This window comes from Haematobia irritans, chromosome 2, assembly GCF_050003625.1.
Source record: "Haematobia irritans isolate KBUSLIRL chromosome 2, ASM5000362v1, whole genome shotgun sequence".
NCBI lineage: Eukaryota > Metazoa > Arthropoda > Insecta > Diptera > Muscidae > Haematobia > Haematobia irritans.
In genome coordinates this window covers 224,612,373-224,637,607 of record NC_134398.1, presented here as the reverse complement: position 1 = coordinate 224,637,607, position 25,235 = coordinate 224,612,373, and the positions used below count along the sequence as shown (strand labels likewise).

General features: G+C 32.5%; 2 protein-coding genes across 3 annotated transcripts in view; one reads left to right on the top strand and one right to left on the bottom strand.

Annotated features, from left to right (window-relative positions):
* The window catches only part of Tg (Transglutaminase), a 43,338-nt gene extending 22,899 nt beyond the window's left edge, over window positions 1-20,439 (top strand). For both annotated transcript variants that reach the window (XM_075297604.1, XM_075297605.1), the window contains exons 2-4: window positions 17,530-19,256; window positions 19,788-20,021; window positions 20,082-20,439. In XM_075297604.1, coding sequence (XP_075153719.1) covers window positions 17,530-19,256; window positions 19,788-20,021; window positions 20,082-20,300 — 2,180 coding nt within the window. In that variant the 3' untranslated portion in view covers window positions 20,301-20,439. The remainder of the gene's footprint in view (window positions 1-17,529; window positions 19,257-19,787; window positions 20,022-20,081) is intronic.
* Window positions 20,440-20,852: 413 nt separating this feature from the next.
* Window positions 20,853-25,235, bottom strand: LOC142225344 (pancreatic triacylglycerol lipase). Its single transcript, XM_075295113.1, has 6 exons — window positions 25,047-25,235; window positions 24,804-24,969; window positions 24,529-24,746; window positions 21,476-21,691; window positions 21,207-21,407; window positions 20,853-21,136 (listed from the first exon to the last, which is right to left on the bottom strand). The coding sequence occupies exons 1-6, from the start codon at window positions 25,186-25,188 to the stop codon at window positions 20,919-20,921; spliced, it is 1,161 nt and encodes a 386-aa protein (XP_075151228.1). The 5' UTR covers window positions 25,189-25,235; the 3' UTR covers window positions 20,853-20,918.

Sequence of the window (25,235 nt, the reverse complement as noted above, 5' to 3'; positions counted from 1 at the left end):
ACCAAATGCGTTTTAAATGACGAGAAACTTTACGTCATTGGGATTCATTCTGAGAAAATAAAAATGGCTAATATGTGAAATTCTTTTACCAGGATCATATGGAACTTTTTGGATATTAGCATAGTGCATGCACTGAAAGAAACTTAATCAAATTCAAGGCTTTTCTTTTATTTACAATAAAAAAAATTATGCCAATATTCAGATATTGTCAGAGATATGTATAAGAAGCAACCCGGTGTCAGACTAAAGTTTAAAATAATACGAAAAAATTCTCGGAGTGGTTAAATGCACCATCCATCGAGTCCATATTTCATATCCAAAAAATAGCAAAGGATGTCTTACCAGCATCCAAACAATGAGCCCGTTGGATCATTCCGCATTTCAAATAAAAAAAAAAACTTTTAATGGGATAATGTCTCGACTTATATGTGACACAAGAGCCTTTCAATTTCAGTACTTTTGACGCCACATAAATTCATAGAAATTTCTGTAGAAACTTCAATGAGTGATTGAATTGGTTTTTGTAATGTTTGACAATTTTGCTATGAGATTATTTAGTCATCAAAGAATCTTTATATATGGACATCATCACATTATATATAATATTCTATACAAATATTACTCATAGAAAATATGTATCAGCTCAAACCAAATAGCTAAAATTGCTTTGTAAAGTTTTCGGAAGTTTGTTGTTTTTTTTATAGAATAATGCTGTAACAGGTTGGCTGATAAGTCCCCGGTCTAACAAAGAAAAACACATTTTTTTTGTCAAAATTCGTTTTTATTATTCAACATAGTTCCCTTCAAGAGCGATACAACGATTATAACGACCTTCCAATTTTTTTAGGGCATTTTGGTAGTACTCCTTCGGTTTTGAGTCAAAATAGGCCTCAGTTTCGGCGATCACCTCTTTATTTCAGCAAATTTTTTTTCCCTGCGAGCATCCTTCTGAGGTCTGAAAACAAGAAAAAGTCGCTGGGGGCCAGATCTGGAGAATACGGTGGGTGGGGACGCAATTCGAAGCCCAATTCATGAATTTTTGCTATCGTTCTCAATGACTTGTGGCACGGTGCGTTGCCTTAGTGGAACAACACTTTTTTCTGCTTCATATGGGGCCGTTTTGCCGCGATTTCGACCTTCAAACGCTCCAATAACGCCATATAATAGTCACTGTTGATGGTTTTATCGATAAAAGTTATTCCATGCGCATCCCAAAAAAAAAGAGGCCATTACTTTGCCAGCAGACTTTTGAGTCTTTCCACGCTTCGGAGACGGTTCACCGGTCGCTGTCCACTCAGCCGACTGTCGATTGGACTCAGGAGTGTAGTGATGGAGCCATGTTTCATCCATTGTCACATATCGACGGAAAAACTCGGGTGTATTACGAGTTAACAGCTGCAAACACCGCTCAGAATCATCAACACGTTGTTGTTTTTGGTCAAATGTGAGCTCGCGCGGCACCCATTTTGCACAGAGCTTCCGCATATCCAAATATTGATGAATGATATGACCAACACGTTCCTTTGATATCTTTAAGGCCTCTGCTATCTCGATCAACTTCATTTTACTGTCATTCAAAATCATTTTGTGGATTTTTTTTTTATGTTTTCGTCGGTAACCACCTCTTTCGGGCATCCACTGCGTTCACCGTCCTCCGTGCTCATTTCACCACGCTTGAATGTTGCATACCAATCAATTATTGTTGATTTCCCTGGGACAGAGTCCGGAAATTCATTATAAAGCCAAGTTTTTTCTTCCACCGTATTTTTTCCCTTCAGAAAACAGTATTTTATCAAAACACGAAATTCCTTTTTTTCCATTTTTTTCACAATAACAAAAGTTGCTTCACAAAAGACGCTCTATCTCACAAACTAATTGACTTACAGACGTCAAATTTTGACACGAATCATTTGAAGGTTGGTACTATATAAAAATAATATGCATTTAATACTAGCGACGCCATCTATGTGTCAGACCGGGGACTTATCAGCCAACTGTTAATATACACTACACTGAAAAAAAGCATGCCCGATTCTAAAGATTTCGTTCTTACACTAATGATTTTGGTGTTGATTCCGAGCCAAAGAAGCGGAGAATTGAAGTAAGGATACTTTTAAGACACAATTCTCTTTTAAATTTGAGTATTATGTACTTGATTCTAGGAAACAATTTAAATTTTATTCGTTCAGAGTCCTTTGAAATCATTTTAACGGCAATTTAAATTTGAAAATTCGACTACAAGTACAAATTAGGCTTTGTTTCAAGTAAAAAATTCTTTAAAATAAAGTGTTGACAAATATCTTCTATTTTTGAATGCTTCGTTTCTTCGTAGTCAACAATTTTGAAGACTATTTCATTAATTTTGAAGAATTTTTCAGAATTATAAAAGCCAAGTTGACCTTAGTGAAACAAAATTTTCTGTCATGTGAAGACACCCAGTTTTACTAAAATCACTTAACAAAACGACTTCATTGAAAAGTTTATCGTCTTTTGGACAAGGAAAAAATGCAGAGAAATGCTACGCTAAGAAAAATTAGCATTCGTATTTTAAGGACACGATATATTCGGCCTCATGACAATATTTTTTCAGTGCGTGATATATATCAGTAATGACATACTTCTGTCCGATGGTCCAAAATCGATGACACTGAGGCATAATTGAGGTTCTATGGCTTTAAGGAGCCGAATTATTACAACCTTCAGGTAATATGGTAATTTCTATGCCAAATCACATGAATATTAGGTTAGATTAGGTATAGTGTATAGATCGATATTTGCAGCTCACTTAAGGTTGAGTTACATATCATTCGTTATCCGCGCGTTGATGGAAGGGTTGATATTTTTCAGTTTGAAGCACTCTAACAAATCAGTAGCTTTCAAAGAGAAAATTCAAATCTTCAATCAACGGACGCATTAACGCATGAAATATAACTCAACCTTAAGTCCATTGTGAAACATCAGCGGTGAAATTCTCTCCTATCATTGAGTGTTGCCCGATTCTATATTAAGCTCAATGATAAGGGAACTACTTTTTATAGTCGAGTCCGAACGGCATTCCATATTACAGTGAAACCACATAGAGAAGCTTTGAAACACTCAGAAATCATTTTATTTAAATCATTTTATTAACATAATTTTTCTGACACATTTTATGTAATAACATTATATACAGTACATAATATAGGGTCAAACTTGTTGTACGGATATGGAAAATAAAGAATCAATCAATCAAAAAAAAAAAATCCGGGTTATATGTTTGGATACAAAAATAAGATGTTTGGGACAAAAATATTTAACACAATGTATGTGGGTATAAAAAATGTGTTTATTATGTTTGGAATTGATATGTTAATATGCTAAAACATAATATGTTTAGTTGAATAAATTTTTTAATAAAAATAATGTTCGCACAGAAGCATGAAGAAACGTTGCCTCAAAAAATTGTTAAAATAAGAAGATTTTAACAGGTTTGGTAAAATTGAAATAAAAAGTTGCCCACTTTTGAGAGTGCTCACGTTTGGAAGGTTTCACTGTATATACAGTGGGGAGCAAAATCGAGTGCATGTTGACCACATAGGAGTATGCTTTATTTGCTTAATAAAAACCGTCTACTGAGTCCAATTGCTACAAATTTTATTTCATTTATACTTTATTTCCTTATGAACAAAACTGTACATTCACATAAATTATATACCTATACTAATACATTTGAGCCTTTTGAGCATTTGAAAAATGTGCTCCGACAACCATTTCCTTACTATTTTGTAAGTATGTTGAGTTTGCCGTCTTTTTGAAAAACAAATTGATCTTCAGGTATGGGCAAACCTCCACAAACCTAGGCAAATTTGGCACATATCATAGTAGAGACTACTTTTTTCATGATTCCTTATCACTTACCAACGGCCAAGTGTGTCACCTTCCCCCTCTATGTTTTACGGTTTGTGTGATGTGGTTTTTTGAAGACTTTGTCATTGCCAAGTAATTACTACTAATGTTCGGAGGTCGTTACTAGTAATGTTCTTTGCATCAGATTGTTTCATCTGACCCGTCATCAACGACCCAATCTTTGTGAGCCTAGCTAGACATTTTCTATTTAATAAAGATTGCAAAAAGTGGAAACATGCACTCGGTTTTGCTCCCTGCTGTACATTCATCCCAAAACGAATTATAATCATATGAAACACATTTTTCTTTCACTATGTGTTTAAGATTAGAACATCTCATTGATTATTCTTAATACTGAATATATAAAACAAATGGAATTCTCGTATGCATTCAATCAAGTGCTTCAAAGTTTACATTATGCTTATTTGCAACAAATTGTTGAATGTTCTCTGACACCATATCTAATATGTTTGATTTACGCAAATACCTAAAGTAGATATCCACAATATTTCGAAATAGAATTTCTATTTGCCCATTTGCTTAAGGATGACCTCATACAATCAATGTTTATTAATTATTTAAATATTCATTTTATATATGTGCAATGTGCTTCTATATTACGTATAACAATGAGATTTTAATACTATCGAAATATATTTTGATTGCCAAAACAATAGATTTTCAATTAGAACAATAACATTGGGGACCTTTTAACCCTCCCAAAGTAATAAAGTATACATGTGTTATTGCTTTTGGTTTTGAAGACCACTATATTTTAAAGCAACCCAGATATGACTAATAGAGATTTTTGACTAATAGAAAATGTGCGCTCTCCATATTTCTTTTAAATTGGACATACTTGTCTCTATAATGAAAATTTTGTTGTAAAATTAACTTCACTTATTGGAAAGGAAAGATTAGCTTCTAGAGCACTCTTAATACGAGGTTTAATTTTTATATTTCGGGATTTGGTAACCCTAGTGTTGCAATCTTCCAACAGACAGCTTATGGTAAAGCTTGACCTTTTTGAGGTTATACGTACTCAGAACGTTTTGACATTCGATATTTGTGTTGTTTACAGCAACTTAAACGATTCATCTCACCAAAAAAAATGGAATTAAATCATGAACATTTTAGTGAGATTTTTTGTTTTATAACCTTCGACGTGGATTAACTCAATTTAGTTTTTGGCGATGAAGATCCGTCTAGGACCAGTGTTTATCTATGGTATAGTGAATTCAACCGAAATCGCAGTTCGTTCCAAGAATTTCGTGAAGGTCGACCAAAATCAGTTGTTGTTCCGGAAACCATTGATGATGTGCTCCAACTGATATTGCAAGTTCGTCATGAGACCTATCGTTAGATTGAGACAACCTTAGACATTATTCGGATCGGCATATATTCAATATTGCATGAGCATTCGACTGTCAAAAAAATCGTTCACATTGGATCCTACACAATTTGTCAATTGCTTAAAGAAAGGCTCGTGTCGATTGATCGAAAGAAACATCAGCAGACTGTATGTATAGAAGGCGCACTGATCATGAAAGTGGATTGGAACTGAAAGTAAAATTTCCAAATCTATAGATATTAGATTTCAAATCAAGGCGTTATTGAATCATTTCTATATATTATCATTCTATACATTATCAAGTAACCAGCTATATATAATCAAGTAACACGCTACGACGAAGAATTTTCAAAGGTAACTGTTATATTCAGCGGTGCCAACTCTGACGATTTTTTGTCATTTTGACGATTTTTGATGGTAAATTTGACCTCTGACGATTTGACGATTTTAAACAACGTAGTTATGAGTTGACGATTTTTTTAAATGCTCGACCCAAGTTTTTCCTTTTAACATTTGACATTGATGTATCATCTATATAATATAGGGTCTATGGATATTCTTTTGTCTAAAAACTATTTAAAACTAAATAATTCTGATTGATATGAAGCCAGTTTAGTTAAATTCCCTTTATTAATTTATTTATTACCGATAATAGTAATAATAATAAAAATTATACACGAGCAAGTAATAAGGATTTGAATTCGCTTGTAGAATAGAACATTTTTCTTCCATGAAAATTTTGTTAAACAATGTAGTCAAAATCAGAAATATTGATTTAAATTAGTTAAAAATTTAATTTAATTAATCTTCGTTTAAAAAACTGGAAACTAGATGACTTAATTAGAGAGTTAAACGACATTATTCATGTAACTAAAATGAATTAGAGCCTCTTCTTATGTTTTTGTTTGAATAAAACTTTCAATTTGTTTTTCAGCTGTTTTACGGAATTTTTTGGGACGAATTGACGATTTTGACGAAAACTATTTTAAAAATTGGCTATTTTCAGCCCAAAACAGTTGGCACCACTGGTTATATTTGATTCATGGTAGTGGGTATTTAAGATTCGGCCTGGCCGAACTTACTGCTGTATATAATTGTTTAAGATACAACCACTATTTTTCAAAAACAAAAAAACAAGTTTCACGCACAGAAAAAACATGTTTGGACATGGTTGCCGCATCTATTTAATGCTTATCTAGAGTATGTAATTGTCGCGAAAACCATGTATTTTGTCTTTGTAAAAATTATTTTCGAGTGGAGAAAAATATATGTTGGCAATAAGCATTTAAATGTTTCTCAAATGCCGCAAACATGTTCTATTATTTAAATGATAGAATTTGAGACCATTATATGGTCAGGAAAATCATGTACCTGACCATTCAATTTTTTTACTTTTTTGCAGAGAAAAAAGTATTTTTATAGTTTACGTATAGACATGTCTACAACCATTACATGGTCATAAAGACCATGTACATTGTTTTCGTGGCCATTTAATTTTTTAATTTTTTTGCAGCGACAAGAATTTTATAAAAACATTGAGCAGGTACACACGATTTTCATTTTGCGCGTCAGTCGTGTGTTGATTATTTCTTGGAATGGACGGAGAATACGGAATTATTGTGTTTTGTGTTAATTTATTTATTCAGAAATGGCACGTGGTTCTATGTGAATACAAAAAAGGAAAGTGTAATTGAAAAAAATATACCTGGTTTTTGTTCTGCATTTTTATATATGGTATAATTTATTTTTATTTGCAGTTACATGATGTCTGCGTTTGTACATTTGATGGGCACGAAGTAAATATGGAATGATTACTTATTGTTGAAATTGAACCAAACTAGAGTGTGTAAAAATATGTGAAGTTTGCTTGCACGACATTATAAATACAAATAAACAATGAATTAGTTTATAAAAAAATAAAAACAAATAAATAAAGTTGATTTTGTGTTTTCTTTTCTCAAGTGGCGTCCTTTTTTCATAAAAATCAAAACATATTAGGTTGTGACCATGTTCTTTTAACTAGAAGAAAAACATTTTTGACGAATAACTTAACATTTCAGATCGTGACCATTGTATTTTAATGGAAACAAAATTCTTTTTATCAATATAATAACATTTTAGATGAGGACAATTGTATTTTTCTTAGAACCATGTTCACTGAGCCAACATGGTTGCAGGTTAAAATGTTACATGGTCGCCGCAAAAATAGCTGCTATCATATTATTTTGCTCTTCCAATATGATTGTGGCAATCATGTTTCTTCTCTGCGTGTTCTTTTTTTTGAAAAAAATGTGGTATGCAGATGTTCTTTTCCCACTTTGGACATTACTCGTATATATTTTTTTTCGGAGGAAACGAATGCGATTTTTGGCACGCACAAGCATTTGCAGATAATAAAACGTTTCGAAAACGGGTATATTCATGAGGCAGTTTGTTCTTAGAATTAGCTACTTCGCCTTAAAAAGTAGTATTTTTAGTGAAAGCAACATAAAAATAAGTTAATACAGTTTGTCAAATTGAAGAAAAATGATTAAAAGTAATACATTTTGTTTTGTTAAAAAAAACATATTTTGAAGGAAAAAATGGCATTGAAAATTATTAAAAAGTCTTTAGGGCTATACGAAGTTGATGATAGGCATACTTTTCACTGTAAAAACTATTTACGTGATATTAAAGATTACGCAACCTAAATTTTAGGATGCGTAATTTACAAAATATTAAGGACAAATTTCTTTAAAATAATGAAATTTTAATTAAAATAAAGTTTATAATACTTCCCAGCAAACATTCTTCTAAAGGCACAACTTTAAATGCACTTCCAAAAATGTTCTCCCAGAGATGTTCTTTATTTTAACTACTCAGGAAGTTCTTTTAACGCAATTTTTTTATAAGTCGTTTTTTTCATATTTTAAAAAGTAATTTTAACTTTTTTGTTTCAAATATGTTAGGAACATAGTAAGGATTAATAAAATGGAGCAAATTATTTAAATTTTGTCGAAAAAATGCTAAATCCATTTTAAAAAAATTAGAAAAATTGCGCATTGTTGAAAATATTTGAGATCAAGCATTTCAGACAAGCGTTAGAATGCACTACAAATCATAAAAAAGTTTAAAAAGTATTTATTTATCAAATGGTGGACATCTGTCCTATGACAAGCCCATTTTTGTTATTAAATTTAGGAGACACATTTTTTAAATTCGCGTTGCTCCGTTAAAGTCGAAAAGAAATATTAAAAATGATGAACTCAATTTAAGTAAGATGCTTTTTTCTCTTTTTTCGTTCATGTCATTAAAGTAAGCGACAACTACTTAAAATAGGACAATTTTCTCGATTTATACACAATTTAAATAATCGGCTATAGAAAATTTCATTAACTTTTTTTCTGAGGGTATAAATATTTTATATATAAATACATAAACGTCATATTTACATTAAAATTTCGAGTTTTTAATACTTATCAAGTTGCAACTATAAAACATCATCTATTAAAGTAAATTACCTAAATAGAAATCCATTCATATATTCCATACATAAAAACAATATCAAATTTAGACACCGAAAAATACATTACTTCCCAAATGAGATCGGGTTGATAATTGATATATGCAATATTCTACGACAAGAAGAAAAAACTAAAACACAAAAACACCCACGAAGCGTGAAATGATTTAAAAGTAGAAAACCTCCACATTATATATGGTAGGTACTAGATAAGTGGATTGAATGAATGAACTATTGGACCACATAACGTATATGTATCTATCTATACCTATTGTGCTCACGGAGTAAGGTAATTAATTTTAAAAAAATGACGTTATTCATGATACAGTATAGAATCATTCCGGAAAATAATATTAGCAAACACTTATTAAAATATTTTCATGGCTCCCAATTGGTGCTGTCGACAATTTTCTGCATTCTGCCAAAAATATAACATTTATATATATAGCGTAGCTGATATGTAATGAAATAAAATAAAGCGCTATATTTTTTAATGTTTTTTAGATTTTATTGTTCAAAATCAACAACTGTCAGAAATAACATCATCATATTGTTAGATTCAATTTAGATTTGTCAAAGCCATTATATCCCAGCAAAACAAGAGCTTCCAAAAATGTAGTTTGGTTCCAAAAGTTGTGATCCGGAAGTAGTGCAAACTTGGATCATCTCCAATGAATTTTATGAGTATAATGAGTTGTGCCTTGGAAGTTCATTTGGATGAAGAAATTTAATGAAATAAAAAAACCCATTTTCACTTTTTATTTTTATACCCACCACCGTAGAATGGTGACGAGGGTATAATAAGTTTGTCATTCCGTTTGTAACACATCGAAATATCGATTTCCGACTATATAAAGTATATATATTCTTGATCAGGCAGAAATTCTAAGACGATATAACGATGTCCGTCTGTCCGTCTGTCTGTCTGTCTGTTGTAATCACGCTACAGTCTTCAATAATGAAGCAATCGAGCTGAAATTTTGCACAAACTCCTCTTTTGTCTGCAGGCAGGTCAAGTTCGAAGATGTGCTAATCGGTCCAGGTTTTGATATAGTCCCCATATAAACCGACCTCCCGATTTGGGGTCTTTTAGGACCATAAAGAGGTGTGCTGAAAATGGTGAGTATCGGTCCATATTTTGGTATAGCCCCCATATAGACCGATTTCCCGATTTTACTTCTTGGGCTTCTAGAATCCGAAGTTTTTATACTATTTGCTTGAAATTGAAAATCTAGTGGTATTTTCGGGTCATAAAACGGTGAGCATCGGTCCATATTTTAGTATAGCCCATAGCCATAAGAACGATCTCCCGATTTAACTCCTTGGGTTTCTAGAAACCGTAGTTTTTATCTGATTTGCCTGAAATTGTAAGTATTCTGGTGTTTTAGGCTAACAAAAACGTGTATCGGATTAAGTTTTTATCGGTCCATTTGGTAATGCCTACATATAGACCGACTTCACTTCTTGAGGGTGTAGAAGGCGCACTGATCATGAAAATTGCTTGAAATTCAATGTAAAATTTCCCGATTTTACTTCTACAGATTAAAGATTTCAAATCAAGACGTAATTTTATAATTTTCTTGCACCCTTACAAGAGATCTTAATGATTCCTCTAAACCTCAAACAAAAATGGTTCTTATGAATCCAGAATCTGATATAGTCCTCATAGGTGAAATCTTTCAATTTATCTTCGGGAAGTGTTCTCAAGTCCTCAAGCCCTCCTGAAATTTCAAAGGAAACCCTAATATTTGGTTCATGGTGGTGGGTATTTAAGATTCGGCCCGGCCGAACTTAGTGCTGTATATACTTGTTTTTTTACTTTTTTATTGTTTTTTTTTTTATTTTTTCTTGCGAAACTTAATTGTCCAAAACATTTCACTTAAAACGGCCTAATTCCACACTTTAGGAAGTGGAAAAAATTGATGGAGGATTCCGGGATGCGCTTTAAAAGAAATGTTTGTGGAACAACTTCCTATATTTTTCTGGGTAGCTGTACCCAGAGAAGGTATTTGATCACTTGTTAGAACAAAATATTATATTTAGATGGGGAGAAACAAAATTTTTTCCTCAAAAATAAAACATGGTTGAGACAAACATGTTACATGTTCACCTTCCAAAAATAACATTTTGCTCTAGGAGGCAATCATACTCCTTCTCTGGGTGCGAAAGTGGCTCAGTGGTATTTTGGCCCATTCCAATCCTATAATAACATAAAATAATAAAAATAAGTTTATATTTAGTAAACCTATCCTACAATGAAGGGTTGCCATAATTAAAATTCCAAAAATATGCTTCTATTTATTTTTTTCTTTTTGCCACATATCGATGTTGGTGACTAATGCCTTATACATTATTTTATTGTAAAGATAAAAATTAAAAAAAAAATAGTGGTTATAATAATAACAATACTAATAAATAAAACCTTCATTAAGATTAATTAACAAAAGCACATAAACATCGCGAGTATCTCTATATGTCATAACATTAAAAAGTATCAATTTACTATTCACTTAGTCATAATCAAATATCATGAGCGCCACCATTGCCACCACCTGTCCCAAATTTCTTTAGTTAATTTATGTGGGAAATTTATGTATATGATGTCTATAAATTTGAAAGTGTGAATTGTCTTTTAATGACTTTGTAGCTCACACATGAAATCGCTTATTTCAATGGGCTGTGAAGTTCAACAATTTAATATTTACCCCCATTTTCATGAAGCTCCGTTAGTGTTCCGTTAAATCGTATTATGGACATAGCTGCCATCTTGTCTTGGGGGGGAGGTGGAATCCCCAATACTGGCAACAATGCTCTCAAGTAGAGCACTATTTACTCTCACTTGTTTCTCTCACTTCGTTATGTTGATTCTTTCGTTCTATATCTCCGTCGCCATCTTTATGGGTATTCCCTAATCTCTCTCGCTCTATCTAACGTTTCTAATCATATATATGTTTAAACGAAGTTTCTAAATTAATATATGTTTGCACCCAGTCATATTATATTTATGACTGGGTGTTTTGAAATGTCTTCAATCACAGAAATGATAGTATCAATTAAAAAATTAATTGATCCTATTAAAAAATTAACTGATACAACTAATTTTTGTGATTGTTTTTTGTTTCAATAAAAAAGATTTGTTGAATCAATTAAATTTTTAATTGAATATTTTTTAAAACTCAATTAAGACTTTAATTGAAAAAATTTTCGTGAAGTGTAGTGTTTTGCAAAAATAGTATCCACATAGTTCTAAAGTGCTTCTGGAAAAAAGTGTGACACCCATTTTGTCAACTATTTGCCCAGCGTGACCATAGCCTTACTCGAACAACCTTGTGTGAATGTATGTTATGCCTTGATTTTGGGAAAACATTTACTTCTGATTTTTAGTTTCGAAGGAAAATTCGCTTGTATCACGTAGTAGTGGTAATTTAGAAAACAAATAGCTTTTGTTTTCTAAAACAGGCAATTAACATTATGACAGATGATCGAACCAAGAATTCAATTATTAGGTGCAATAATATGAACGACTCATAAATAGTTGCAAAGCCATCTCGCCCAGGTCATTCATAAATACACTAAAAAAAGTAAATTTTATAATTAAAAAAATATGTAATAATTTTCCAAAAACAAAATAAATTTTGTGCAACAATTTAAAATGATTTTCTTAATTAAAAAAAAAAACAAAGATGCAAAATTGCCAAAATAAGATTTAGCCTTTATTCGAAAATTTTGTATCTTTAATTCAAAGGTTTACTATATCAGTTATAGTTAACGTTTATTACTTTAATTCATAATGATTTTTCTTTAACTTAAGGAACATTTGCCTTCCTTTAAAGTGGAGCAATTTTCAAAGAATCCTAAATTTAAAAAAAAAAAAACATTTTTAACACACAAATTATAGATTTTCTTTTAATTAAACATTCTTTACTTTAAAGAAATTTGTCCTAAATATTGTGTCAATTGAGTGTCTTAAAATTTAAGTTGCTTTATCTTTCATATTAGGTCAATCTTTTTCAGTGTACCTCGTATGAAAATTGAACTAAATTGAATTCCAGTTTTTAGATTCCCAGTTTAACCATGGCGTACTATTTTTGAGAAGTGTATGAAAATTTTCTTCTGTTTTAATTAGCATTGAATTTAATTATACGACAATATTTAAAAATAACAATAACAAATTTAAGTTACTCCACCACTAATATATCATCCCAATATAACTGGCTTCCCACATATTGATGAATGAATTACTGCTAAAATGAGTTATTTTCAAATTACTAGTTACGTGCTCACAAAGGTGGACAGATTTAAGTCAAATTTCCTTATCGAATATATTTTAAGGAAATGTTCTTTCATACATGGTTCTGTTTTCCTCTTTTTGGAACCAAAGATAATTTTTTTTAACATGTATTTCAAAAAAACATAAGTGTTTGATTTGATTAAAATTAAAATTTAAGAAAATACTTATATAAATATATCTAAACATATATATATGGATACAGCAACTCATATTTTAATATCAATATGTATGCCTGCTTATGTTTTGTTTTTTTATTCCAAAATAATTTCTCTCACGCCCACAATCCGTCCTTCTCAAAACACATTGTCAATCACAGACGCCACTATTTTTGGGAAAAAGTAATAAATTAATAATACTAAAACGAGCTACTTAATCCATTCGTTCATCTAGAAAGAAGAATTGCCAAAATACTCGCAAAAGCATTTAATAAAAACAGATGTTTAATATTATTTATTGTTGATAAAATAAAATAAAATTACAAATGTGTGGTCACACTGATGAGGGTACATCGATTGTAAAATTCTGGAAATTTTCAATTTGAATTGACCTTTGTTTTACTACACTCAAAAAAAAAAATTACTTGAATTCAAGCCGCTTCTTTATAATAAATATATTATGCTTTCTATCTAGGCTCAATAAATTTAAAATTAGGATACAGGGGCCAAATCACCGCATTCGTCATCGAGTTCTGTTTCGCATAGAGAAACATTTCGATCGCAGTAAATTTTTGGATCACCGCATTCGATCGTAATTTATTTTGTCTACTACTTTTTTTACATTGTTGTAAACGTATGATGTACAGTGGGAGAAAAGATGATTCAATTTGTAAGAGGAAATTTCCCAAATGTTTTCTCCATAAGTAGTTAGCATAAAGGGCCCAAATTGAGTTATCTCTCCCAGCCAGATCTATACTAAAGGCTGTGGAAAGGTTCATTCGCCCGAACCGAAACATGTACAGTCCAGGCGTGTATAGATTTGTATCTGGCGTTTTCTTTTCAATGGCTCTATTAACCATGTTCCTTAATCTATGTCTGTCCATAAAGCTCGAAAAATAATTGTATAATTAGATATAATGCAGTTGGACGTCAATTGCCTGTTTTCGGTATCAGGCTAACATGAAAATATCATATGGTAATAAGAAATTGGAAGCGAAAGAGAATTTTAAAATAAGTTTTTGTGATCAAAATACGTTATTTCTGAGAAATTTAATTGTTGTTGTGTGTTAAAATATATGTGTGAAAATATATTATGAGTCGGATACAGAGGATGAGTAAAAATTGGCATTAATAAGGAAAAATATTCGTCCTTTAGCATTGAAGTAGAGTGATTATTCTATTTTGAAGTGAGTGCTTTTAATTGATTGTGTTTTTAACATCCCTAGATTTAAAAGACGTTTTCGTCTGCCAAAAGAAGCTTTAACATAAATATTTTCTTGAAAAAAAAAATTTTTTTTGAAGCGGCTACTGAACATTCCTTTATTTCCTAAACGCAACTAATATTATATTTTCTAAAATGTATTTTGCCAAAATAGAATAATGCTTACATTTTCACCCACTTCTTTTTTTTTGTTTACCTTTTTCCGCTCAAAAATCACTACGTACTTCGTTTTCGATAGCATGCAACCTGTCGTGTTCAACTTCGAGTAGAAACAATTCGATAACGACTGCGGTGATCCGCGTAAACTATATTACTATGACGAAGTACTCGATTTCGACTGCGGTGATTTGGCCCCAGATCTCATTGATCGCATTAACATATTGTTCTCTTTTTGTGATGTATCAAAACAGAAAAAATTCACGAAAATTTTTCCAATTAAAGTATTAAAATTAATTTTAAAAAATATTCAATTAAAAATTGAATTGATTCAACAAGTTTTTTAATTGAAACAAAAATCAATCACAAAAATTAATAGTATCAATTAATATTTTAATTGACTTTCAATTAAGTTTTTAATTGATACTACCATTTTTGTGATTGAAGACATTTCAATTAAAAAAAAACAATTGGATCAATTAATTTCGTGATTGTATCAGCATTTTTTTTTTTTTTTGTGAACAAAGGTGTTAATGTAGAAATAAATATCAGTTTAAAAATCCAAATTATAACGCATGCTTCAAAGCAAAAAATGTTTTCTTAATTAAAAAAAAAATTAAACCAAAGATGCAAAATCTTCAAAATAATTATTGGCCTTATTTTGAAGCTTTTTTATTTTTAGTCGAAAGATTCAATATCTCAGTTAATTTAAACATTATTCCTTTAGGATAATTTTGCCTTACTTCATTTTAACAGAGGGACGCAAATTTCTAAGATTAGTGTCCTAAATTTAAATAAAATAATTCTTAAAGCTAATATTACAAACTTTCTTTTAATAAACATTTCTTTATTTAAATAAATTTGTCCTTAATGTTGCGTAAATGCCGTATCCTCAAATTTATGCTGCATAATCGTTCATATTAGGTCAATAATTCTTTAAGTGCACACTTTAAAAAAAAAAAAACCTTATATTAACACGTTCGTTACCGCCGTATGTTAAAAAAATTACCAGTGTGCCAAAAGTGTTTTTTTTTGTTTAAAAGTGTATGTTAAGTGTTAGTTTCACGTTTGTGTTGTTTTTTATGTGTTTTTAGAATGTGACCGCCGGTCTTATAATATTATGTAGCGTGTGACCCACGGAAAAAAATCATGTGACCCACCGGTGGTGCACATGGTCTCACGGAAAAAAATGGTGTGAACCACCGGTGGGTCACACGGCAGCGAACGTGTTAAAGTTTATTTAAAGTTTGGTGTCCCAGCAAAAAAGCGTCGCCGTAGTGAAATGTTCTTTTTGGGTCCGGAAATGGTACAAAATTTACGCAGAAGCGATGAATTTAACATGTCATAGGACGGATGTCCACCATTTCAAAAGCCGTTGCACTGAATTTGCATCACTTCTTAAGGTGTGATACGAATCCAGTGTTTTGGATGTGAATTAAGAAAGTTTGTAATATTTTGACGAATAAATAATTTTTAATTTTTTTTTTATTTAAATACATTTAAATACAATACATTAAATACAATAATTTGCATTATTTTATTAATTTTTAATCTGTTTTTAACCTATTTGAGTCAAAAAAAAGTTAAAATTACTCATTAAAAACATGAAAAAAAGCGAGTTATAAAAAATTGAATTAAAAGATCTTCCTGTGTAGTCAAAAGAAAGAACATCTTTGGGAGGACATTTTTGGAAGTGCTTTTAAAGTTGTGCCTTTAGGAGAACTTCCAAATTTTTTGCTGGGATATTAAGGGCAACATTTTTCGTTATAAAGACGTTTTAATTTTAAGGAAATGATAATCTTTGTTTTAATTGTGTTGTTTATTTTTATATATGTAATTGTTTTTGCGTCCTTCAGTTAAAGTCGCATGTTTTCAAAGTAAAGTAAATTGTCCTGAAATTAAAATTTTATTTTTCTAGAGCTATTGTCGAAAATTCAAATAAGCATTTTATTATATATAATAAGCATTTTACTTTATTGTATATTTTATTTTTTTATATCGAAAAAAATTTACATTAGCAGGACGTAATGACAAAAGGTGGGTATTAAGTTCGAGTTTAGCCGCTAAAAACGTCATTTTTTCACGATTACTTTTCTTTAATAATCCATTTTAAGGAATCCAAACTTTGCTTTGGGCTTTTCCCCATCAAGTTATAATAAAATTTGCAACAAATATGTATAATTTCATGCATTTTTCTTACTGATTTAGTTTTCACTTTAGCGATTTTAGCGGCTAAACTCGAACTTAATACTCACCTAAAGGATAAAAAAATAAAATAAATAATGCAAATATCATTTATATAATCTTTGGTATTCTTCTCCGTATGATTGCAAAATGAGATTTAATTCCATTTCTCGGGGTCAGTGAAAACTTGGCTCGACTTCACAGCGTAAAACAAAGAATTTTTATATATTTCACCTCAAAAAAAACTTCATGTGAAGTAAAAATGAAATCCAACTCGAGAAGGAATTTTTGATGTACTTTAGAAAGACTTTGTAGCTGACGTCGTAGTCTGACAGACACCGCAAAATAAATTTTCGTGCGCATCTTCCTAAAGCACAAAGTATCGATCTCTCCGCTCTCAGTACCTTTTCTCTTTATGCTCGCACATCGGTCAGTGTTAGCTTAATAAACATAGGTTTTTATGGAAAATATGGCCAAAAACCTTTTGATTAGAAATGTTAACGTAGGACATCAGTTTAGAAATAAGATCTGCTGGACCCCACTTCTGTTATATTGTTAAATAAAATTAGAACACCCAAGGTACAATTGCCACTACACACTGCTAATACAATAAATTTGGCAAACTTTGTTGTAGTAAAAAAATAATTTCATCAATAAATTGTAGTCAGCTGTTGAAGAGATGCCACCCTTTTATTATCTCATGATACGCTTGTTAATTTTTATTTATTAATTATTTTAAAATTCTATTCATACTGCATTCTCCTCCTCTTTCCTTTTTTCCAGATTCTGGTTCAAATGCCGTACTAAGAGTCATCAGTGTTGATTTGTACCGTGAAGAAAATCATGATGAGCATCATACTGACCACTTCTATGCAGCCAGTGAATCACTTATTGTTCGTCGCGGCGAACCTTTTAGGCTACGCTTAAATTTCGATCGTGCCTTCAGTCCTAGTCGTGATGCAATTAGTTTTATTTTCACGGTAGCTGATGACAAAAAACCCAATCCCGGTCATGGTACACTGATTGGCTTAGTGCCGCGTGATGGAATTGATTTCCTTGGAGATCCTCTTGAGTGGGGAGCTGGTATTGAAGAGCATGAAGCAAATACTTTAATCGTATTAATAAAGCCCGCCGCAACATGCCCCGTGGCAGAATGGAGAATGGACATTGACACGAAACTAATTGGAGATGGTTCGAAATCATTTACGTTACCAGTACCCATATATGTGTTGTTCAATCCATGGTGTCGTGATGATCAAGTCTTTATGGATGATAGAGAACAACGTAAGGAATATGTAATGCATGATACCACTCTTATATGGAGAGGTTCGTATAATCGTTTGAGGCCTTCTGTTTGGAAATTGGGACAATTTGAGAGACATATACTGGAATGTTCCATAAAGCTCCTGGGTACAGTTGGACGTATTCCACCCGCTTATAGAGGTGATCCGGTACGAGTTGCTAGAGCTTTGTCGGCTGCGGTAAATTCGGTTGATGATGATGGTGTCATTATGGGCAATTGGACAGAAGACTTTTCTGGTGGTACAGCTCCAACCAAATGGATTGGCTCTACTGAGATTCTACAACAATTCTACAAAACCCAGAAATCGGTGAAGTTTGGTCAGTGCTGGAATTTCGCAGGTGTTTTAACTACAATAGCTCGTACATTGGGTATTCCCTCAAGAATAGTCACTTGCTACTCATCAGCCCATGACACACAGGCCTCTTTGACTGTGGACATTTTCATTGATCACAATAACAAGAAACTAGATGCGGAGACCACAGATTCCATATGGAACTATCATGTCTGGAATGAGGTATGGATGACGAGGCCTGATTTGGGAGTAGGACAAAATGGTCTCACCTACGATGGATGGCAAGCTGTAGATGCCACACCTCAGGAAGCATCTGATAATATGTACCGGGTTGGTCCAGCTCCCGTGTCTGCCGTCAAGAATGGTGAAATTTTACGCCCCTTTGATTGTGGGTTCGTATTTGCTGAAGTCAACGCTGACAAAGTGTACTGGCGTTACAATGGCCCTTTCCAACCAATAAAACTCTTGCGTAAAGACACAATGGCTATAGGCCATTATATCAGCACAAAGGCTGTTTTGAAATGGGAACGTGAAGATATAACTGACACTTACAAATATGCGGAAAAGAGCGAAGAGGAACGTAACGTCACTCTGAAGGCTTTGAAACAATCGCGTCATGCCTTTAGCCGTTACTATTTGAATGATACTTTTAACGAAGTTGAATTCGATTTACAAATGAGAGATGATATCAAAGTTGGTGAATCGTTTACCGTTGTGCTGAGTATAACAAATAAATCGAAGGAGAAGGCACATACGGCCATAGGTCAGATCAATTGTGAATCAGCTTTATATACGGGCATTAGCAATGAGGCTGTGAAAACGATGCCTTTCGAAATTACCGTTGAACCAGATACCACGGAATATGTACGCATGCCGGTGGAATTCGAGGATTACTTTAAAAAACTTTCGGCCCAGGTAAGATATCATGCACAGAAAAATTGAAGAGTCCCAATTGGGTCCTTATCGTTTCAGCTCATTTTCCCAAATTAGGCGATTTCAATTAAAAATTAGTAAAAAAAAATATTTCATTACACTTGCGTTTTAGCTCATTGCCCAAATTAGGCGATTTAAATTAAAAATTAGTAAAAAAAATATTAAATTTTTTCATTACACTTGCAAACCCTTGTGTCCTAATTGTTTCACCTCATGCCCAAATGATTTCAATTAAAAATTGCTAAAAAAATATTCGATTTTTTCACTACACTTGACATAGCCATTCTTTCATAAATTTGTGATAATTATTGGGTGGTCGAACATAGCCAATGCATGATAATGGGGTTGCCATGTATTGGTAATTTCGCCAGTATACATTTAATTAAATTGATGATGGTTATTAATATTATTTTGGGGATAGCAATTGGTTAAATTAAAGAAACGCATTTTTCGCCGTTCAAAAAAAAATTGCATACGCCGATAATGTAGTTTATATATATTCTATAATTGCAGGCCACATTCAATATATCCTGCGCGGCTTTGGTTAAGGACACAGATTACGAATATTATGCCATGGATGATTTTCGAGTTCGCAAACCCGATATCAAATTCAGTTTCCAAGGTGAAATTATATCACAAAAGCCTGTGGATGTTATAGTACGATTAACCAATCCCTTGCCCATACCCGTACGAAAGGGTATCTTCCACATTGAAGGACCTGGTATAGAAAAACCACTACGGTTTAAGGTAAGCTTCTCCCACAGCAAGAAATTTAAATTTTACTTATTGATTTTTAATTTCCTACAGATTATGGAAATTCCTGTTGGTGGTACTGCTGCTTCCACATTCAAATATGTACCTCCTTATGCTGGACGTGGCACATTATTGGCGAAATTTACTTCCAAAGATTTGGATGATGTTGATGGTTACATACATTATGAAATCAAACCCCGTCCCGAAGATGTTATCATGAATGGTCATCGTAATTCGCACAATACGATTATCAGAACCGATGTGATACCCTAAATGGAATTGCATATGTTGTTTTCCTTGCCATGTGTTTGCATTCGATATTTTTGTTTATAATTATTTATTAAAAGAATAATATTTTAACGTTAACATCATAAATAAATTTAGTCGTATTTTATCATTTAATTTCCCATAATTCCACATAAAACAGTTTTCTTGTAACAGACTTTAAACCATGATAAGATAGGTATAAACTTGGCAACACTAACATACTATACTTGTTGGGTAAGTAATAGCTCCATTTGTGAGTTCAAAAAATTGATAAGCGATGGCAACACTATTCCATTTTTCGCCAAGGAATTAGAATAGATTCTGATTCAACTAATTTTTTAATTGAAACAAAAATCAATCACAAAAACTAATAGTATCAATTAATTTGTTAATTGACTTTCAATAATTTTTTAATTGATACTATCATTTCTGTGATTGAAGACATTTCAATTAAAAAATTAATTGGATCAATTAATTTCGTGATTGAATCAGAAAATTTTTTTTTTGTGTACCGTTGTTTCTTCTTGTTTCAACAGACCAAAAAACTGCTGCTATGCATATTTTGCACAAAAGAACTTTATTGAATTGCATACGTAGTATAATATTATTTATTTTTAAGTAAATTTATTCCATACCCAAAGCAAATGTTGGTTTATCCGATGTTTTGAGATAATAAATACCTTGAGCGGTACGTGGAGTGGGATCACCCATTAATATTTTATTGCCAGTACAATTATTACCCTTAATCTCCAACAATGAATTACAGGGAAGAGCATAGAAACCTTTTTCGCTATTTATCGACTCAGCATAATACTCGTAAGATCGACCGTGACTACAGCCAGCTGAAATTATATCAACAATAAATTTTATCTCTTCAGAAATTTTATTTATATTTTAAAGATATCCACTTACTGAAAATTTGATTTAACTCGGTACATCCAGGTTGTGGTGGATTACCACCATTTGGATAAAAATCCGCATGACCAATGGGATTTTTAAATCCTAGAAAACCAGCACAACTGTGTATAACATCTACAAAATCAGCATCAGTGCGATCCAAATGATTTTCCGGTCCTATACAATCCTCAAAGGCAGGACGTGCTGGATCCAAACCTAGTACGTGAATAAAAACAATTTGTTTTTATAGCAACATTCATTCAGTACAGTATACACTTATTTACCTGTAATCCTTCCAACACGGTATTTTGTATAGGAACCAGCATAACCCATTATATGCGAACCCAAACTGTGTCCGATTAAATGGATACGTTTTGGATCGGCATTCTTAACCTCTACCAATAAATCGATTAGCTTTGCAACAGCTCGGCCAACTTGGACAGTGTAGCGAGCGGGCCTTAAATAATATATATTATCGGCTTGATCCCTCCAATTGATTGCTAAAAAATACATTTCGGAAGAAGATTATGGGATTTGTATTACTATCTGTCCCCAAATATACAATTTTTGCTATTCCCAAACATGAATGGCGAGTTGAAGGAGAGGAAAGGAAACTGTCGCTTTCCTCGTAAGGGGTAGATCTGCAATCATATATGGTGTTATAGTCTGGCGGTCAGCACAGTAATCTACAGATTCCCAAAGAGAGCCGTAACAATGGCAATGGGGGCGAGAGAATGAAGCCGCTGACTTTAGCCGCCGCCGACCTGTTTTTAGCAGTCGACGCCTCCGCCGAAAATATCGACTCATCTCGATTCAAATTTAGCCGCCAATTAATCAAAAATATTGATTTATATCAGATAAATGTAGTAATAATTGTTCTATTTTTTGCCAAATTTTTGTACTTTCCACTTATAATCAATTAGTATCAAGTTGCTATAATGGTTTTACAAAAATCAGAAAATTTGAATGAAATGCAAATTTGATTGTAAGATTGGTTGTACAACTAATCTCATTACAAATCGGAAAACTTCAAATTGATTTTATAATAGATAATTGTGCGCCGTCGAATAGATAATTTTCTATCGGCTTAGCCGTCAAGCCGCCGGAGGCAAAAAGTTAGTGTCAGCCTCCGCCGACAAAAATGGGTCGGCTTCATTCTCTGATACGGACGCGTGGTTGAAAAAATACCATGCATGAGAAGGTATATGGTTACCTACCAAAGCAACATTTTATTTTTGTATATCCAGAAAAAATTTTCAGGAATGTTTGTATACCCTCCACCATAGGATGGGGGTATATTAACTTTGTCATTCCGTTTGTAACACATCGAAATATTGATCTAAGACCCCATAAAGTATATATATTCTGGGTCGTGGTGAAATTCTGAGTCGATCTGAGCATGGGCCACATCGGTCCACTTATACGTATAGCCCCCATATAAACGGACCCCCAAATTTGGCTTGCGTGGCCTTTAAGAGAAGCAATTTTCATCCCATCCGGCTGAAATTTGGTACATGGTACAACCATGCAAAAATTGGTTCACATCGGTCCATAATTATATATAGCCCCCATATAAACCGATCCCCCGATTTGGCTTGCGGAGCCTCTAAGAGAAGCAAATTTTATCGGATCCGTCTAAAATTTGGTACACGATGTTAATATATGGTCTCTAACAACCATGCAAAACTTGGAAGAGAAACAATTTTCATCCGATCCGGCTGAAATTTGGTACATGATGTTATTATATGGTCTCTAATGACCATGCAAATATTGGTCCATATCGGTCCATAATTATATATTGCCCCCATATAAACCGATCACCAGATTTGACCTCCGGAGCCTCTTGGAAGACCAAAATTCATCTGATTCAGTTGAAATTTGGTACGTGATGTTAATATATGGCCTCAAACACCCATGCAAAAATTGGTCGATATCGGTCCATAATTATATATAGGCCCTATATAAACCGATCCCCAGATTTGACCTCCGGAGCACCTTGGAAGAGCAAAATTCTTCCCATTCGGTTGAAATTTGATACGTGATGTTAGTATATGGTATCCAACAACCATGCAGGAATTGGTTCCTATCAGTCCATAATTATATATAGCTCCCATATAAACCGATCGCCAGATTTGACCTCCGGTTCCTTTTGGAGAAGCCAAATTCATCCGATCTGGTTGAAATTTGGTACGTGGTGGTAGTATATGGAGCCTCTTGGAGGAGCAAATTTCATCCGAGTGAGTTGAAATTTGTGGATGACAGTCTTTCGTAGAAGTTTCTACGTAATCCATGGTGGAGGGTACATAAGATTCGGCCTGGCCGAACTTACGGCCGTATATACTTGTTCCAATTATAATTTTAATTAAGTTTTAAAAATTATTCAATTAAAAATTTAATTGCTTCAACAAATTTTTTAATTGAAACAAACATCAATCCGAAAAATAATAGAATCAATTAGCTTTTTAATTAATTTTTTGATTGACTTTCAATTATTTTTTTAATTGATACTATCATTTCTGTGATTGAAGACATTTCAATTAAAAAATTAAGAGGATCAATTAATTTAGATTGAATCAGAAAAAAAAATGTGTATAGGGGAAAAAATAAAATGTTTGCCTCAAAAATGTTGTGAAATTAGATACATAACGTTACCGTCCAAAATTAGCATTTTGGAGGTTGTCATATTCCTTCTCTGGGGATCTACTTCTATAAAGATGGTTTAAAATGAAAGGACTTTTCGCAAGAACTGGATACTTCTGGAATTATCGCCGCTTAGAGATCAAAAAATATTTTTGTAGAACTTGTACTACCTGTCTTATTTTATAAAGGGTACTTCCCAAGAAATTTGTTAGTAGAAACAGCAGAAAAATCTGCTAAAACAGCAAAACGTCTGCTGAAATCCGTCGCTGTTTGCTGACATAGCAAACATTGTCTGCAAACTCAATTACACTAAAACATGTTTTAGTTTGTCCACACATTAAAAACAATGCACTAAAAATATGTTTCGTATTTGATCACGAATCTGAATTTTAAATTAAGATATACACTAAAAGAAGACTTTTCTTTTCTGAGGAACAAAATTTTAGACAAGAAAGGAAGTTTTCTAAATAAATATTTTTTAATATCAAATAAAAATGATTAGAGACATTTGTTGCATCGCTTGTCATAAATTCGGGTTTATTTGCTCTTAAAGCAAAGTGGAATTTCCTTTGTCTAAAATTTCGTTCCGGAAGAAAGTATTTTTTCTTTAGGCGAAACAGCAAAAAAAATGTTTACTTATCGTCTTGAGAAGTTTTGGGGTTACACACAACACAAAATTGGGAATGAGATGACTTACCGAAAACATTAACATGCCCCCTTTTTATGTAACCACCACGTATCGATTGTATAGAATTACTTTGGGTACTAGATTTCCAGCCATGCACCAATATTTTCGTATCTAAAGCAGGATTAAATTTTTCTGCCATTTCTTCCCATGTATCACGCTTATAGCGATTAGAATTTTCTTCATCGTTTAGCCAAACATTACTAACCACAGGTTCGGATGGATTTGTACTGGAAGAGGCACAAGTGTTAAAGAAAAAATCTATGTGACAAAAAACAAATACATACGTTCCATAGTATTCAAATTGTATTAGCTGAGGCACTTGATTACGATTATCCTCTGGCGGTGGTTCAACCAGATAGGCAACTTGGGGTTGACCATCACCATCAGGCATATACATCCAGGTATCATTGTAGTCCTCTTCATTTAATTCGACTTGGGCTCGTATGCCAACTAAAACGATATCAGAAAAAAAAAATAATAAATATATTAGTAACAAAAATTTTATTCCTTAATCAAGAAATTATTACAATAACTTAAGACTGGCCTCATAAAATTGAGAATTGATGATACAGCCGTTACTATCCATTGTATAAAAATAAAAGTTGTAGCTAATTCATTGCGACATGGACTAATAATATTACACAAGCAATGGATGTTATCAATCGACATTTTTAATTTGTTTCAGAAATTGCATTGAAATAAGCGATCTACTGACG